Source organism: Myotis lucifugus, unplaced genomic scaffold (assembly GCF_000147115.1).
Source record: "Myotis lucifugus unplaced genomic scaffold, Myoluc2.0 scaffold_284, whole genome shotgun sequence".
Classification (NCBI taxonomy): domain Eukaryota; kingdom Metazoa; phylum Chordata; class Mammalia; order Chiroptera; family Vespertilionidae; genus Myotis; species Myotis lucifugus.
Window position 1 is genome coordinate 1,507,455 of NW_005871332.1, and position 15,176 is coordinate 1,522,630.

Genomic DNA, 15,176 nt, shown 5'->3' on the forward strand with positions numbered 1-15,176 from the left:
GACCAGTTGAGCAGTTGCTATGATGCACACCGACCACCAAGGGGCAGACACTCAATGCAGGAGCTTCCCCCTGGTGGTCAGTGTGCTCCCACAGCCAACTCCCATGGCTGGCCAACCTCCCACGGCCCCTACCCTGCCCCCTGCCAGCCAGCCCTGATCATCCCCTATCCCTGGGTGAGATGCCCTGATCAGTCCTGATCACCGGCCAGGCCGAGGGACCCCACCAATTCATGCACCAGGCCTCTAGTATGCAATAAAGATCATTTTAGCTTTTGTAAATAGTGGGTACGTAACTTACTCCTTTTGTCCACTTAGTTTTTATTAGTTTTTTCCCCCCTAAAGATTTGTATGCATTTAAAATAATTACTCTTTGTTATATTTTTCCAGTTGACTCATCCTATATAATAAAAGGCTAATATGCAAATCGACCGAACGGTGGAACGACTGGTCACTATGATGCGCACTGACCACCAGGGGACAGACGCTCAACACAGGAGCTGCCCCCTGGTGGTGAGTGTGCTCCCACAAGGGGAGCGTCTCTTAGCCAGAAGCCAGGGTCACAGTTAGCGAGTGCAGCACAGGCCAGGCTTAGGGACACCCCCTCCCAGTGCATGAATGTTGTGCACCGGGCCTCTAGTATATACTAGTATATATGATATCACTTGGAAAAATAAAATGTGTAGTAATGACTTGGTGTAAGAATATAATTAGGAAATCCAAGTAGAATTGGAAATTGATATTTGGGTTGCCTAAAGGGTAGGATAAGCTTACAAATTCTTATCGAGAGATGATAGATGTTTAATAAACTTTGAGTGCTTACTAGAAAACATACATTTTAGCTGCTGAAGATATAAAAGTGAATATAACACATCCCCATCTCTAGAGCAATAAAATGGCTTAGATTTTTTAATAGCTTAGATTTTGTAAAATGTTAAGGTTCAAAAAGGACTCTTTACAAGCCTTCTGCCAGAAGCCAATTCTAGCATGTCATAATTTCAAGAGTTTCATCGAAAGGTTGATGGAACTTGGGGACTCAACAAGGGCTGAGTCACATATGTTATCAGCTGTTGGGAATGGCTAAAGGCATTTCCCCAAACCTAAAAAGGGATGATTGTTTGCTGCCAGACAGCTCAGGGCATCTTAATCTACATGTTATTGCCTCCTACTGGCCAAACACCTGAACAGCCTAGGCTAATTCTTCCAATCTGACAATGGACTCAATATATGAAACCCTGACCCTTTGAAGTGTATATCTTGCCTCAGGACAATTTGTGTTAATAAAAAGCATGGGGTCCTGAGATGAGGAGATCATTTTAGCTAAGCTCCTCTGACCCCCAAATGCCTTTCAAAGTTATGCTTCGTCTCTGGACTCCTTAAGTTACACACACAGCCTTTCTCCAGATTGCTGAACCCTTCTAGATACTGGTACAAAAACCCCGGCAGCCTTCCCTTACTTAACTCTTGGTAACAACCTTATGAGAAAGACTATTGTCCTTATTTTATAGGTGAGGAAACTGAAACTCAGAAGGTAAACAATTTGCCTGTGATTTCAGAGCTAGTTAATGGTAGAGCTGGCTTTTGAGCTCATATCATTTGATCTCAAAGCCAGTTTTTTCTGCAGTCCACAAATCACAGAATTTCCACCTCAGTCACCAAACTTAGGAATTCTGTTTATCCCCCAAAGTGGTGGTCATTATAACTGAAGGAAAAGACTGGTAAGTTTTGCTTAAAAGGCAAGAATCACCTAATCGAAGTCTGGTGCTACAAATTGGGATGTTTGATTATTGATTGATTATTAAAAGAAGTATGGGGCCACTTTAGGGTTCCTTTAAGTTTTTTGTTGTTTTGTGGGTTTCTTTGCTGTTTACATACAGTATTTTTAAATGTATTTTTCAATTATAGTTGACAATTTCCCTTATGAACATCTTTTTGTGTGTCTGTTGGCCATATGTATGTCCTCTTTGTAAAAATGTCTATTTATGTCCTCTGCTCATTTTCTAATATAATTGTTTGCTTTTTTGATATTGAACTGTATGAGTTCTTTATATATATATTGGATATTTGCCCCTTATTGAATATATTATTTTCAAATATCTCTCCCATTCTGTAGGTTGCCTTTTTGTCTTTTAATGTCTTTTCTTATTTGTTATTCTTAGAAAATCTCATATATAGTGATTTCAGAGAGGAAGGGAGAAGGAGAGAGAGAGAGAGATAGAAACATCAATGATGAGAGAGAATCATTGATTGGCTGCTTCCTGCATGCCCCCTACTAGGATTGAGCCTGCAATCCCGGCATGTGCCTGATGGGGCATCCAACTGTGACCTCCTGAGTGATGTATGGGTTGATATTCAACCAGCAGGGCAGAAAATTTCATTTTTGACTGGACTCTGAGGTAGAAGCCCTCAGAGAGGACAACATATGTCTCTTGGCAATCTGTTCCTGGTATTTTTGTTTGGGTTCCTTCATTCTCTTAGCAAAAAGTTTAGCATACTCATTTTTCTTAGGATGCTGTTTCTTCAGAGCAATAGGCCAATGTTTGTGTTGCAGGACATGTGGAATAATAAGAAGCTGAATATTGGGTGCTTTGGTCCTGGGATTCTTACCTTCTTTGTTTAGGGGCTTTCTCACAACATATTGGTGGACATCATGGTCTTTAGAGAGATTGAAAAGTTTGAGGATCCTGATAGCTCTTTTGGGCCCCAGGCAATGAGGCACAGTAGTATCAGTGAGACCAAAAATATCTCTCTCTCCTTTGTTTACAATGATCAAGTTGAGAACACTGAGATTGGCATCCACAGTGCAGCCCCGAACAGATTTGCACTTTCTTTCTCCAGTCCTCCTTGGTCTGTAACAGGAATGCCCCTTACTCAGAAGCAAGCCATTAGTCTGCCTCATGGGAATCCTTGTTTGTCATTCCCACCACTGACTGGAATCACATAACCCTTCCATTCTTCTCCCAGAGCGTCAGCAGCAACTTCTGTGGCCTTACACTTCTCATAAAAGGTATGGCATTTGCATTCATCTTCAATGAGCTTCTGGCAGCCAGTGGCTGGGAAAGGGATGTTCAGTTTCATCCTGAAGCAGCCAACTGCTTATGAGGCACCATGAAAATAGGGTTGCCTTTTTGTTTTGTTGGTGCTCTCCTTTGTGGAGCCAAAATTTTATGGGTTCAGGTCTTACGTTTAAGTCTTTAATCCATGTTGAGTTTGTCCTTGTGTATAGTGTAAGAAAGTTGTCTGTATTCATTTTTTTTGCATGTCTTTCCCGTTTTTTCAACACCATTTACTGAAGAGACTGTCTATACTCCATTGTACATTCTTGCCTCTTTTGTCATTGAGTTTATTTCTGGGCTCTCTGTCCTGTTCCATTGATCTATGTGTTTGTTTTTATGCCAGTATCAGGCTGTTTTGATTTCTAGAGCCTTATGGTATAGTTTGATATCAAATAGGATGATACCTCCAATATTGCTCTCTTCTTTGTCAAGACTGCTGTGACTATTTGGGGTCTTTTATGGTTCCATATAAATTTTAGGATTATTTGTTCTAGTTCCGTGAAAAGTGCCATTGATATTTCGGTGGGGATTGCATTGAATATGTAGATTGCTTTGGGTTCCCTTAAAGTTTTGATGCCAGTAATTTCATTGAGGAAACATTTAACTAACCTGACAAAATCCGCTTATTTTAACACCCAGTTACAACATTGCCAGTTACAAATCCTGGCAATGTTTATTTGTTGACTTTGGGTGCAAAAGAAGGAACACTGAATACACAAGAATTTCTCCCATAGCTGCTATCATTATCCAAGGGAACTTCAACTTCTTGGGCCCCAGTATGAAGTGAAGAAATTGTACTAGATAATCTCCCTAAAGCCCTTTGTGTCTAAAGCAGTGGTTCTCAACCTTCCTAATGCCGCGACCCTTTAATACAGTTCCTCATGTTGTGGCGACCCCCAATTTCATTGTTACAAATTGAACATAATTAAAGCATAGTGATTAATCACAAAAACAATATGTAATTATATATGTTTTCCAATGGTCTTAGGCGACCCCTGTGAAAGAATCATTCGACCCCCAAAGGGGTCGTGACCCACAGGTTGAGAACCGCTGGTCTAAAGGTTTCCTATGATAGAAAAGAATGATCACTCTCAATGTCTGGTCTCTCTTGGCAATGAGTGTTTTCTGCTCACCACAGGCTACCAGAATGTTATAGTCTTTGGGCTTGAATGCAATGCTCTTAGGTATGATTTTGTCTTTGTTATGCTAAAACTGAATTGCATAATTACTCAAAATTCTGGACCTAGATACTCTATTCCTCAATGAAATGTAAAAAGAACCTTAGTTTTGGTATTTGGGGGGATGCGGGGGGTGGGGTGGGGGGAGAGGAGTGGGAGTGTGTTTGCTATACATACTTCACTGTCTCCTAACAAGAAGGCTATTCTATTCAAATGTATTCAGAAGCCCCAAACGTCCATCAAACTAGAGGCAGGGAGTTTCTTTTCTTTTTAAATATACAGTAATACAGTACTGGTGTTTTATTTCTTCTCCAACCCACTCTTTGGTTTCTACAAAACCATTCTCTTTAGAAACTAAAATTTCAGTGTTGCAACAAAAATCTGCTGAGACAGGGTTTCTCCTACCACAAGGGTTCAGAGTTTCTGTTATCTGTGCCAATAACTCACCTTCTTCCCTCCCCCACATGCTTGAGGGTGGAGACTGACAGATAGTAAATGCCTTGGCAATGAATAAGTAACTTTTCCCCCTTATCTCTCAAATACTTAAGCTCATAAAAACTTCATCGTTGATTCTTTAAAAACATTTTAAAGAATTTATTGAAGTAGAATTCACATAACATAAAATTAACCATCTTAAAGTGAACAATTCAGTGACATTTAGTACATTTATAATGTTGTACAACCGCCACTTCTGTCTAGGTCAAAACATTTCCATTACTTCAAAGTAAAATCCCTTTCGTTAAGTAGTTTCTCCCTATTCCTCCCTCCCACTAGCCCCTGATAACTACCAATGTGCATTCTGTTTCTGGAATTATCTATTCTGGTTACTTCATATAAACAGAATCATACAATATGTAACCTTTTGAGTCTGGCTTCCCTCAGGTAGTTTTTGAGGTTCATCTGCATTGTAGACTGTATCAGTACTTGATTCCTTTTTATGGCTGAATAATATTCGGCTATATATGTACACCACAGTTTTATATCCAGTCATCTGTTGATATACACGTAGGTGGTTTCCCTTCTTGGCTGTTTTGAATAGTGCTGCAATCAACAGGCATCTACAAGTGTGTTATTGAGTACCTGTTTTTAATTTGGGTGGATACATACCAAGAAGTGGAATTGCCAGGTCGTGTGGTAATTCTTATTTTAACTTTTTTTGAGGAAGCGCCAAACTTTTCTATAGAGGCTGAACCATTTGACAGTCCCCTCACCAATGTCTGAGGGTTCCTATTAGCCTTACCAACATTTGCCATTTTTAAAATGATAGCTCATCTTTGGTTCTAAATGCTGATTTCTACCCGTTTCTCAAATCTGATGATCCTCCTTTTGGTAATTCCCTGTGATTAGTCCTGTAATTAAACCAGATAGCCACAGGTTATTTCTGTTCTCTTGCTGAGCCTTCCTCCTCTCTAACCTTTGTAGCTCCCAAGGAAGCCTTTATCAACTTAAGCTATTTTCCATTCCTCTTCATGCTAAGTTTTTATATTCCTTTCACTAATCTCCTTGCCTCCTTCCCACAATAATACCAGATAATTTCCTGATTAACTGACAGCCCATATACATAAGTAATACTAGGCCACAGCCCTTAGCTCAATGTGCTTTGAAGGTGGAAGTAGTTAGTGGTGGTAGGTGGTGGTGAGAGATGAGTAGGGACTGAATGATATCTCTCAAGGGTGGCGACCATGTCTAATTCATGTTTTTATCTTTTTAACTCCTAGAGCAGTTTGTTATTATTAAAGATCTCTGGAAATTTTTTTTAAAAAAGATCTCTGGAAATTTAAGAATCTTAGGGGTGACAGTGGTACAATTTTCCCCTCTAGTAATCTCTTACATACACTGACATTTAAAACTTTTGCTCCAATTTGTCTCACTCTGTTAGTCAACGTTAGAGATTCAAAATGTTAACTAGGGATAAGTGGATCCAAGGAAGTCTCTTTTGCTGGTAGCTAAATGCCTACAGGTAGTGATGAAGGTCGTGTTCTGGGGCTATATTCATGGCACACCTAGAGATAACATTCCATATTTCATAGTGAGTCCTATGTGGCTAAAGATGATCTGATATGCCCACATAGTGGAAGTACTAGAAAACTCTGGTCTGCAGTGTGCGTTTGTGGAAATGTGGCTGTAATCACTAAATTCTTTTGTCTTTACCAGAAATAAATGCCACTTCTCAGGTACACCTAAAGAGATGTCATCGTATTTAAAGTAATTGGAGATTACAATGAAATTTTAGTCTTAAGAAAATTTTGGGATTGTTCTTTTTTTTAAATATATATATATATTTTTTATTGCTTAAAGTATTACAAAGAGTATTACATATGTCTCCTTTTTTCCCCCGCCCTTGACAATCCCCTGGCCTCCCCTACCCCCCAGTGTCTTGTGTCCGTTGGTTATGCTTATATGCATGCATACAAGTCCTTCGGTTGATCTCTCCCCCCCCCTCCTGCCCCCCAACCCTCCCCGGTCTTCCCGCTGTAGTTTGATTGTTCTTAAAGATGATATAAAATTGGATTTCTTTACAGGTGCCAAAGACCGTTCTGAGATCTATGAAGCATTTGAAAACATCTATCCCATTCTAAGGGGTTTTAAAAAAGCCTGAGTATATCACTCAACATCTCAAAGTATATTGATGAGTATGTGCATAAGTCCAGGACAGAAACAACTGGATTTTTCTACCTTTAATTGTAGATGTTCCATGCACATTTTGACTTATTAAAAGGTGATTCTATGTGAAATGAAGAAAGCTTCTTATTTGAAATGACTCTTGTATGTTATTTTTAAAACAAGTAAACTTATTTCAGAATGTGAGAGATTTAAGGCCTTGCTAGCATGATTTTGTAGCATCATTAAAATTTAATGTTCTGCTCTGGTTAAAGATGTAGAGCATAACATGTCCTCTGAAAATGTATGGTGATATATAGAAATTTCAAATAACTGCATAAAATAGATACTATCTGTAATATCTAGCAGGAGAGAAATCAATGTGTCTGTTTTTTGCCTTTTAAAATATTGATTAAATGATCCTAGCTATCAGATACAGGCACTGTGAAGGATCCTGTTAGAATATAAATGAAACATGAAAGTCTGAAACCTTGAGGAAAATCACATTTTTTTTTGTTTGAAATGATCAGAGAATATTCTATCACTTAAAAATAAATCTTAAACTTTTAGGAACTATTCGATTTAGTGCAAGTTCTATTTTGAAACAGCATGGGGAATTTTTGCTTTTTGTGTGCCTTTATAATCCTACTAGAGTCCCAGTGCATGATATTCATACACTGGGGGGGGGGAAGGGGTCCCTCAGCCCAGCGTGCGCCCTCTCACAGTACAGAACCCCTTGGGGGATATCCACCTGCCTGCTTAGGGAAGCAGGCCTAAGCCGGCCGGAAAACATCCCCCAAGTGGTTCTTAGCACTGCTGCCGAGGCGGGAGAGGCTCCTGCGCTCGCCACCACCCCTGTGCTCGCCAGCGGTGATCCCGGTTTCTGGTTGAGTGGCACTCCCCCTGTAGGAGCTCACTGACCACCAGGGGGCAGCTCCTGCATTGAGCATCCATCCCCTGGTGGTCAGTGCACGTCATAGCGACTGGTTGTTCCACCATTTGGGCGATTTGCATATTAGGGTTTTATTATATAGGATTGTGTTAAAACAGATCAGATAAGACTAAGAGGATGGAGCAAAGGGTTTTGATTCAAGACCTAATTAGTTTGTGGAGTCATCAGCATTTGATGGAGATGTGGAGGTTAACAGGGAGGGAAAAGGCTAACATGACTCATAGCCCCAAGTGGTAGTGATTATGTCTTTCTCAAGAGGAGGAAACAGATTCGTGAGGAGAGCGAGCTGGCGGCCATGGTACATCATTGCTGCCTAGTGGGCAGTTATGAACCTCTAGGTGTGGAACTTGGGAGGGAAGTCCCTGCTAGAGAGAGAATTTAGGGCAGTTATCAGTTGACAACCTCCCAAAATAATCCTTGGGAATCACTGGTCTAGATAATTTGACCTATAAGCCCACTTTTCTTTTTTCCTTCTGTGGCTTAGGAGCATATTCAAACACTAATTACAGTACTCTGTTAACAATTTTATGACCCACCTTATTTCCCCCTGCCTGGAAAAGAAACTGGGAGTAATCCTATTTAGGTTATTTTCTATCTAGTTCAAATTCTTTCTCAGAGCATGGCCCAGACAGAGTGGGTAGGGGAGGAATGTTGGCCATTATTTAAAATTATCTTTTCAGAAAGATAAAAAGGTGATTTCTACGTTCAGTAGTGTGGCTGTTTCCACTGGTTAGCTATTTGTAAACTATTATCAGATTATTAAACGTGTTCACTTATAATTCTCACGATGCTGGTTAGGTAGGTACATCTCCATTAAGCAGATGAGAACACAAGCCAAGAGAGGTTTGGAATTTGCCCCAAATCACACAGCCATTAAGGAAGTGGGTGAGCCGCAATGAGACCTCATTCCAAGACCCAGCCCTTCACCAACCTTGTTTGGAGTCGTTTTAGCCAAAATTTAAAGCATCAAGCGAATTAAAGGAAGTCCCTTATTTTGTTCCCAATCCGTTTTCCCAGACTCCTTGGGGCATCGTATGACTGACTATTTCTGGCACGAGTTAGAGACGTAAATCTGTGGCCTTGGCACGATCCCGCGAGGATGACATTTTGTTGGCCGACTCGCCCCTCTAACAGAACTTCTGCTTCGGGACACGCCGCCCCTCCGCGGACGGGAAAGGCAACGGCGCCCCGCCCCCGGGAGGCGGGGCCAGGGCCTCGTCGGGACCCCGGCCCGCGCTCCTGGCGCCTCCCAGGCCCCGCCCCCTCGCCCAGGATGCATCTGGTTGAAAACAAAATCCCACGTGACTGGCTCCGCTCTCAGGCTATCATGGCGGCTCCCAGTGGGAAGGGAGCCCGGGCGCCGGAGGCTCCGGGCTGCGGGCCCCGGCCGCTCGCCCGGGACCTGGTGGACGACGTGGACTACGTGGAGGGGCTGTACGTGGCGGTGGAGCGGTGCCCGCTGTGCAACACCACCCGCCGGCGGCTGACCTGCGCCAAGTGCGTCCAGAACGGCGACTTCGTCTACTTCGACGGCCGCGACCGTGAGAGGTACGGCGGCCGCCACGGCCCTATTGTCTCTTCCCCGGGCGGCTCCTCGGCTCCGCGCTGGAGGCTGGAGGCTGGAGCCCGAGGCCCAGGTCTGGAGCCCGGACTCCCGCGAGAGGAGGGGGAGCTGGGGAGGGGAGCTGCTTTGCTCCCAGGGAACAGGGTCGGGGTCGGGGGCTAGATGGGGGAAGGTCGCCGTTTCCCCATAACCCACCCTAGAGCCTGGCCCCACTGTGCTCTGGGAAAGGGATGGACGGTGACTGGAGAGGTCTCCCCCCCTGTTGCTGCCTGAGAGTTGTAGTCTGAGCTCTTTGCTGCACTCCCATTCAAAGCTTGGTTTAACCTTTCTCTGTCTGAAAATACACTCATCCTCTAGGAGAGATCAGAAGAGAATCAGTCAAGTAAGTGGTTAAGGAGGGATTCGAGCCCGGGAAGCCTGTGTCGCAGCTGGACCTTGTTATCAGACATGCTTGCTCTCTGTGGACTGGGACTAGCTAGTTGCTCCCTGGTTGTTTTGGAGACTAAGGAGTTTGGGCATGTGTTTTGGCCTTGTTTTCAGCCGTGAGTTCAGAGAATTAAATTTAGGAACAAGTTTTGAAATCAAAACAGAGCTACAAGTCCTTGGTTAAAGTAGTTGAAGAGTTCGTGTGTTTAAAGGGTCTCTCTCCCAACTTTTATTTCACTAAGATCAGCTAACTTTTCTATTGCAAAAGTTCAGGCAGTAATTCACTTAATCCAAGAAGTTATTATCCCCAACTTACTGCTGAGTAAACTGCATAGTAAGTGCCCTCTCCTAAGGCACATAGTTGAGTGTAGGGACCAGAATGAAGATCCAGGCATCCTGAACTCTTATACCGTGCATTTAACCACTAGTTTGTACAGCCTTTATGTTTGGATTGTATTTGGAAATGTTTTGAGTTCCTAGTTTTCCTCTGATCATGAACGGAGTTTGGTTCTTTTTTTTTTTTTCCTGCTTTGAGATTTGTAGAATATAATCTTTAGTTCATTGCCGTGTTCCATAGATGCATTTGATGACTTTAGAAACTGACCTAATAAGTGATAGCTTTAAAAATTAAAGCAGTTTTTTAATTTTAAGAATACTAGGTATGAGACGGGAATGTCAAACTGGTGGAGTTTTTGAAGGGTTCAGTTCTGGATCTTCTATCTGTATGTTTTCCTACATCCATTCTCATGACTTAAATACCACCTATATGCTGAAGACTGCCAGACTAGATCCAAACCAGACCTCTCTGGAATCTAGAAAACAGCTGCCTGCCCAACATCTATATTTAAATTTGTAATAAGTATCTCTATCTTGGCAAACTGAAGTTATTTTCCAATATAAATCTGTTCCTCCCATGCTCATGCCAAACTCAGTAAATGGTAACCTTATTCTTCTTTGGTACAGGACAAAAAACAGTCTTCTTTGACTCCTCTCTTAATGCTACCCCATCTAATCCCATCAACAGATTCTATCCACTCCAAAAGCTATCCTAAGCTTGACCCTTTCATCACTACGCTGATCCACCAAAGGAACAATGCCTCACGAGCCTTTGCTTCCTTATATAGTGTTATTTCCATATTGCAACCAGAGTAACACCACTACTCCATTCCTCTCTGAAAGCTTTCAGGATTTCAGAGTAAAAAAGCTGACATCCTTAATCAGAGTTCTGCATTGCCTGTTCTCCTCTGTTCTATTATTTTCCCCTTACCTACTCTGTTATACCACCTGGCTTCCTTGCCAGTCCCCAGACTCACAAAAAACACTTCTGCCTCATGGCATTGCAGGCTTATTCACACTGCTGGGAGCTCTTCTCCCCAAAATACTCAGGGCTGCCTTTGTTTCCTTTAGGCCTCTGCTCATTAGAGAAACTCTTTTTCACCTCTCAATTAAAATGGTCCCCTCCTTTCCCAGGTTACCTGCTTTATTGGCTTACATAGCAATTATCTCCATCTATGGCTTACATGTTAATGTGTCTAACTGCCCTCCAGTCCAAAGGTGTAAGCTCTATGAGGGCAAGACTTGACCAGTTTTGTACTCTCCCATGTCCTCACATAGTAGAGGATAAGATTACAAGATTTGTTGAATGACTGAATGGATCTACCTCTCTTTCCCAAACTGTCTGATCCTGAATCATTTCCTTTTTATCCTTCGTGGTAATCCCTCTGTTAGTAAGCCAGAAGCCTAGGAAATCTTTCATGTATCAAATAATTGGCAAGTCTAACTTGATTTGCTCTAACATAGATCTTGAATTTGTCTACTTCTAGTCCAGACTGCCTTCACTTCTCTCTTGGCTACTTATTGGTTTCCTTTTTCTTTTTCTTTTTTTAACTCTACAACTTCCCACCCTCTCTGGCCAGCACACAACAGCCACTGTAGAAAACTAAATCAGATAATGTTATTGTTTTGCTTAAACCTTTCAGTGACTTTCCACTGAGTTTAAAATTCAAAAAAGTAATCTAACTAATTAAAAAGTAAAGCCAAGCTCCTTACCATGGCATATAAAATCCCATGTGATTTGGCTATTGCTTATCTTTAACTTTGGCTGTAAGGCTGAGTTAAAAATGTGGGCTTTGCATTGATACTGCATTGAATTGAATCCAAGCTCCCCCACTTGCTATGTGATTTTGAACAAGTTAACCTTGCCTATGCTTGTTTATTTCATTTTGAAAATGGTGTGGTTTCCAGTAGTGATTGCATAAGAGGATGCATTAAACTACTTAGCATGAAGTCTAGCATATATTAAGCACTCAAATATAAACTCATGCCATTCATGCTCAAATCGTCAAACACATTAAACTTTTTCACCACTGGGCTCTTCCCCTTGCTGTTCCCTCTGCCTGGAACACTTTACCTCCTGATTGGCATCTTGGCTTTCTGTCTTAACTTTAATGTTCCTTTCTTAGTGAGGCTTCCCTGACCTTCACTAAGGTAGATTCACACTTCCATCTCTCCCCCCGTTATTCCCTATCACAGTACCCAATCCCGTCTGGTACTGCACATGATATGTAATGTTATTTATTTGAGGAGGAGCTCTGCATCCACAATGTAGTTTCATGAGGACATGAATCCTGGTTTTGTTCAATCATCACCAGTATTTTGCACAGCAGCAGTGGAGCACACAGTAGGCATATTGTTGAAGGAATGATAAAAGGCAATAAATCTTTAAAAAATAATTTTTTTTTTTTGCTAAATCTGAGCATTAAAGTGAATTTTCAGGAGAGAGGTGTGTTCTAGTGGTTTTCTTTTTCTGACCAAGAAAAATAAAGAGCAAATACCAGAACGATTCAAAATTGAGAGATAAAAAAGAAAATTTAGGTTCAGGGACAAGAAGACTGCTAAAGTGGTCTGCTCAGCCAGCTTCATGTCACTTTTCCTTGTTCCCATTTCTGAACTGTGTATTCCTTAAGAAGAGGAGTTTGTTTTCATCATTCCCAGAACAATGCCAAATATCTGCTAGGATGAAAGAATCTCTTGAGACCCAGAACGATTGTGCTAAAAGCCAAATCATTTTTTATGAGCTCTCACTGGATGCAGTTATCTACACAAAACATTCTTGCAAGTTACAGAAGAGAAAGGCAGGTCTCTGCTCTCAAGGATTTACACTGACTACTAATAAGCCTCCAATTTCAGGGGTCAGAGGTTGGTTGTGAGGTATTTTTAGTGTTTATGAAAGTTTTGTACTCTGTGTTTTGCTTTCAGACTCTTTATGAAAAACTCCTCGCTAACTGTGGGAAATCACTTGGAAATAAAATATGGAGATTTACAGCACAGTTTAAAAACCCCTGTTTAACCGCTGATTCTTTTCAGTAAATTAGCCTAATTATCTGTGCTTACATAGATCTTGAATGTGATCATGCATATTAAAGTTCTTGTATTTGAGAAGGTGTGAGAGGAATATGTTTCATAAAATTTTACAATGAAGCTCATGACTATCCTTTGAATAGCAGGAGTTTTAAGTTTACTATTAAAAATCTTTAATGAACAGTTAAATTACCAGATAGTGAAAGAAACGTGAGCTTGCCAAACAAGGATTTCAGTGTAGATTTTGTCTTTTTTCGATAATCTTAAACACGTTACTGTTAAACATTGAAGGAAGAACTTGCCATTGTTCCACACCTGGGTGTTGCTGTTTACATTCCTTTGTTGAGCCTATATCTTCATAAGCTTTTTAGCAAGTATATGTCGAACACTTCTGTTTCATGGTCAAGACAGGATCAGAGGCTATGGATACTGACAACAGATTGGTCTGTTTTATTCTGTCTTTTCCCATGATTATATCTACTGCCTCGTCTTGATTTATAAGCAAAACCTAGACAACCTACAAAAATGTGTTTTGTAGTTTATCTAGGAATAATACAGAAAATATTGCTGTTATTTTTGGTGACGAAAGTCAGTTTTGTACAGTTTATTTTGACGTAAATAAAATGTGAATTTGTTTAAAAAAAGTTCTTGTAAATGTTTTGTTTTGTTTTTTTTAGTTTCATTAGTGGGCTATCTGAATATACAGGTTTTAATAGTTTCACTGGCCCAGCGTGGCTCAGTGGTTGAGCATCAGTCTATGAACCAAGAGGTCATGGGTTTGATTCCCAGTCAGGGCACATGCCCAGGTTGCAGGCTTGATCCTTAGTAGGCAGTGTGCAGGAAGCAGCCAATCAATGACTCTCTCATCATTGATGTTTCTATCACCCTCTCCCTCTCACCTCCTCTCTAAAATCAATAAAACAGTGGTTCTCAACCTTCTGGCCCTTTAAATACAGTTCCTCATGTTGTGACCCAACCATAAAATTATTTTCATTGCTACTTCATAACTGTAATGTTGCTACTGTTATTAATTGTAATGTAAATATCTGATATGCAGGATGGTCTTAGGTGACCCCTATGAAAGGGTCGTTTGATCACCAAAGGGGTCGCGACCCACAGGTTGAGAACCGCTGCAATAAATATATATATATAAAAAAATAGTTTAACAGTTCAAGGAAAATTAGATATTAAAGACTATCTCATAATAGTTCCTTTTACAACTAAGAAGGAAGCTTGTGTCTTTATATAATTTTGTGAAAAGTAAGAGTTGGTAGATAGATTGGTTGAAAAATATCTAAACACTACTTTTTTGTTGTTCACTGGGAAGACTTCCTTATACCACACTATCCTTTCCTCATCTCTCACCTTGGCCCCAGTCCTAAGACAGTACCCACTTACTTCTCCACTTTTTCACCTGCCTTTTAACTTGTGTGCTTTTTTAAGAGATGAAGAGAAGTGATTTAAGCAGTACTCCAACATAATCCTTGATTGTACTGGTGAACATTTTACAATTACAGGTCTTTTTAAAAAATATATATTTTTATTGATTTCAGAGAGGAAGAGAGAGGGAGAGAGAGAAACATCAGTGATGAGAGTATCATCAATCGGCTGCCTCCTGCACGCCCCCCACCGGGGATCGAGCCCACAACCTGGGCATGTGCCCCTGACCGGAATCGAACCCGGGACCCTTCAGTCCACAGGCTGACCCTCTATCCACTGAGCCAAACCAGCTAGGGCAGTTACAGGTCTTTTAACAGGAATATAGTTTTCTGGATTATACATTTATCTGATACCAAAAATAGCACTGTTGCTCAATAGGGAACTAACAAGTTAAAGTCATCTTCCCAGTCAAAACTGGAAAGAAGTCAGTTACTGGTTTATTATAGGGGTAGGGATGGGATGGGGAGCAGAATGTGATGATACCCAGAGACTAGCACCAGGAAAATCTGCCTGCTGGATTAAAGTGTGGATTAAAAAGGCAGACATATTTTATGAGCATTTTCAGGAATGATGCAGCATTACCTTCACTAATGAGTTTTAAG

At 41.1% G+C, this 15,176-nt stretch overlaps 2 protein-coding genes and 1 pseudogene across 4 annotated transcripts in view; 2 read left to right on the forward strand and 1 right to left on the reverse strand.

The window, feature by feature from the left end:
- The window catches only part of TBPL2 (TATA-box binding protein like 2), a 104,805-nt gene extending 97,821 nt beyond the window's left edge, over window positions 1-6,984 (forward strand). The window contains exon 9 of the mRNA XM_023763421.1: window positions 6,754-6,984. Coding sequence (XP_023619189.1) covers window positions 6,754-6,830 — 77 coding nt within the window. The 3' untranslated portion in view covers window positions 6,831-6,984. The remainder of the gene's footprint in view (window positions 1-6,753) is intronic.
- On the reverse strand, window positions 2,372-3,075 carry LOC102429324 (annotated as a pseudogene).
- A 2,112-nt stretch (window positions 6,985-9,096) lies between the features above and the next one.
- Window positions 9,097-15,176, forward strand: part of ATG14 (autophagy related 14) — a 35,478-nt gene continuing 29,398 nt past the window's right edge. For 2 of the 3 annotated variants that reach the window (XR_001350418.2, XM_014465264.2), the window contains exon 1: window positions 9,097-9,332. Coding sequence is in view for 1 of the 3 variants with exons in the window: in XM_014465264.2 (XP_014320750.1) it covers window positions 9,112-9,332 (221 nt within the window). In the remaining 2 variants the exon portion in view is untranslated. The remainder of the gene's footprint in view (window positions 9,333-15,176) is intronic. The other variant, XR_002831884.1, reaches the window with a different exon arrangement.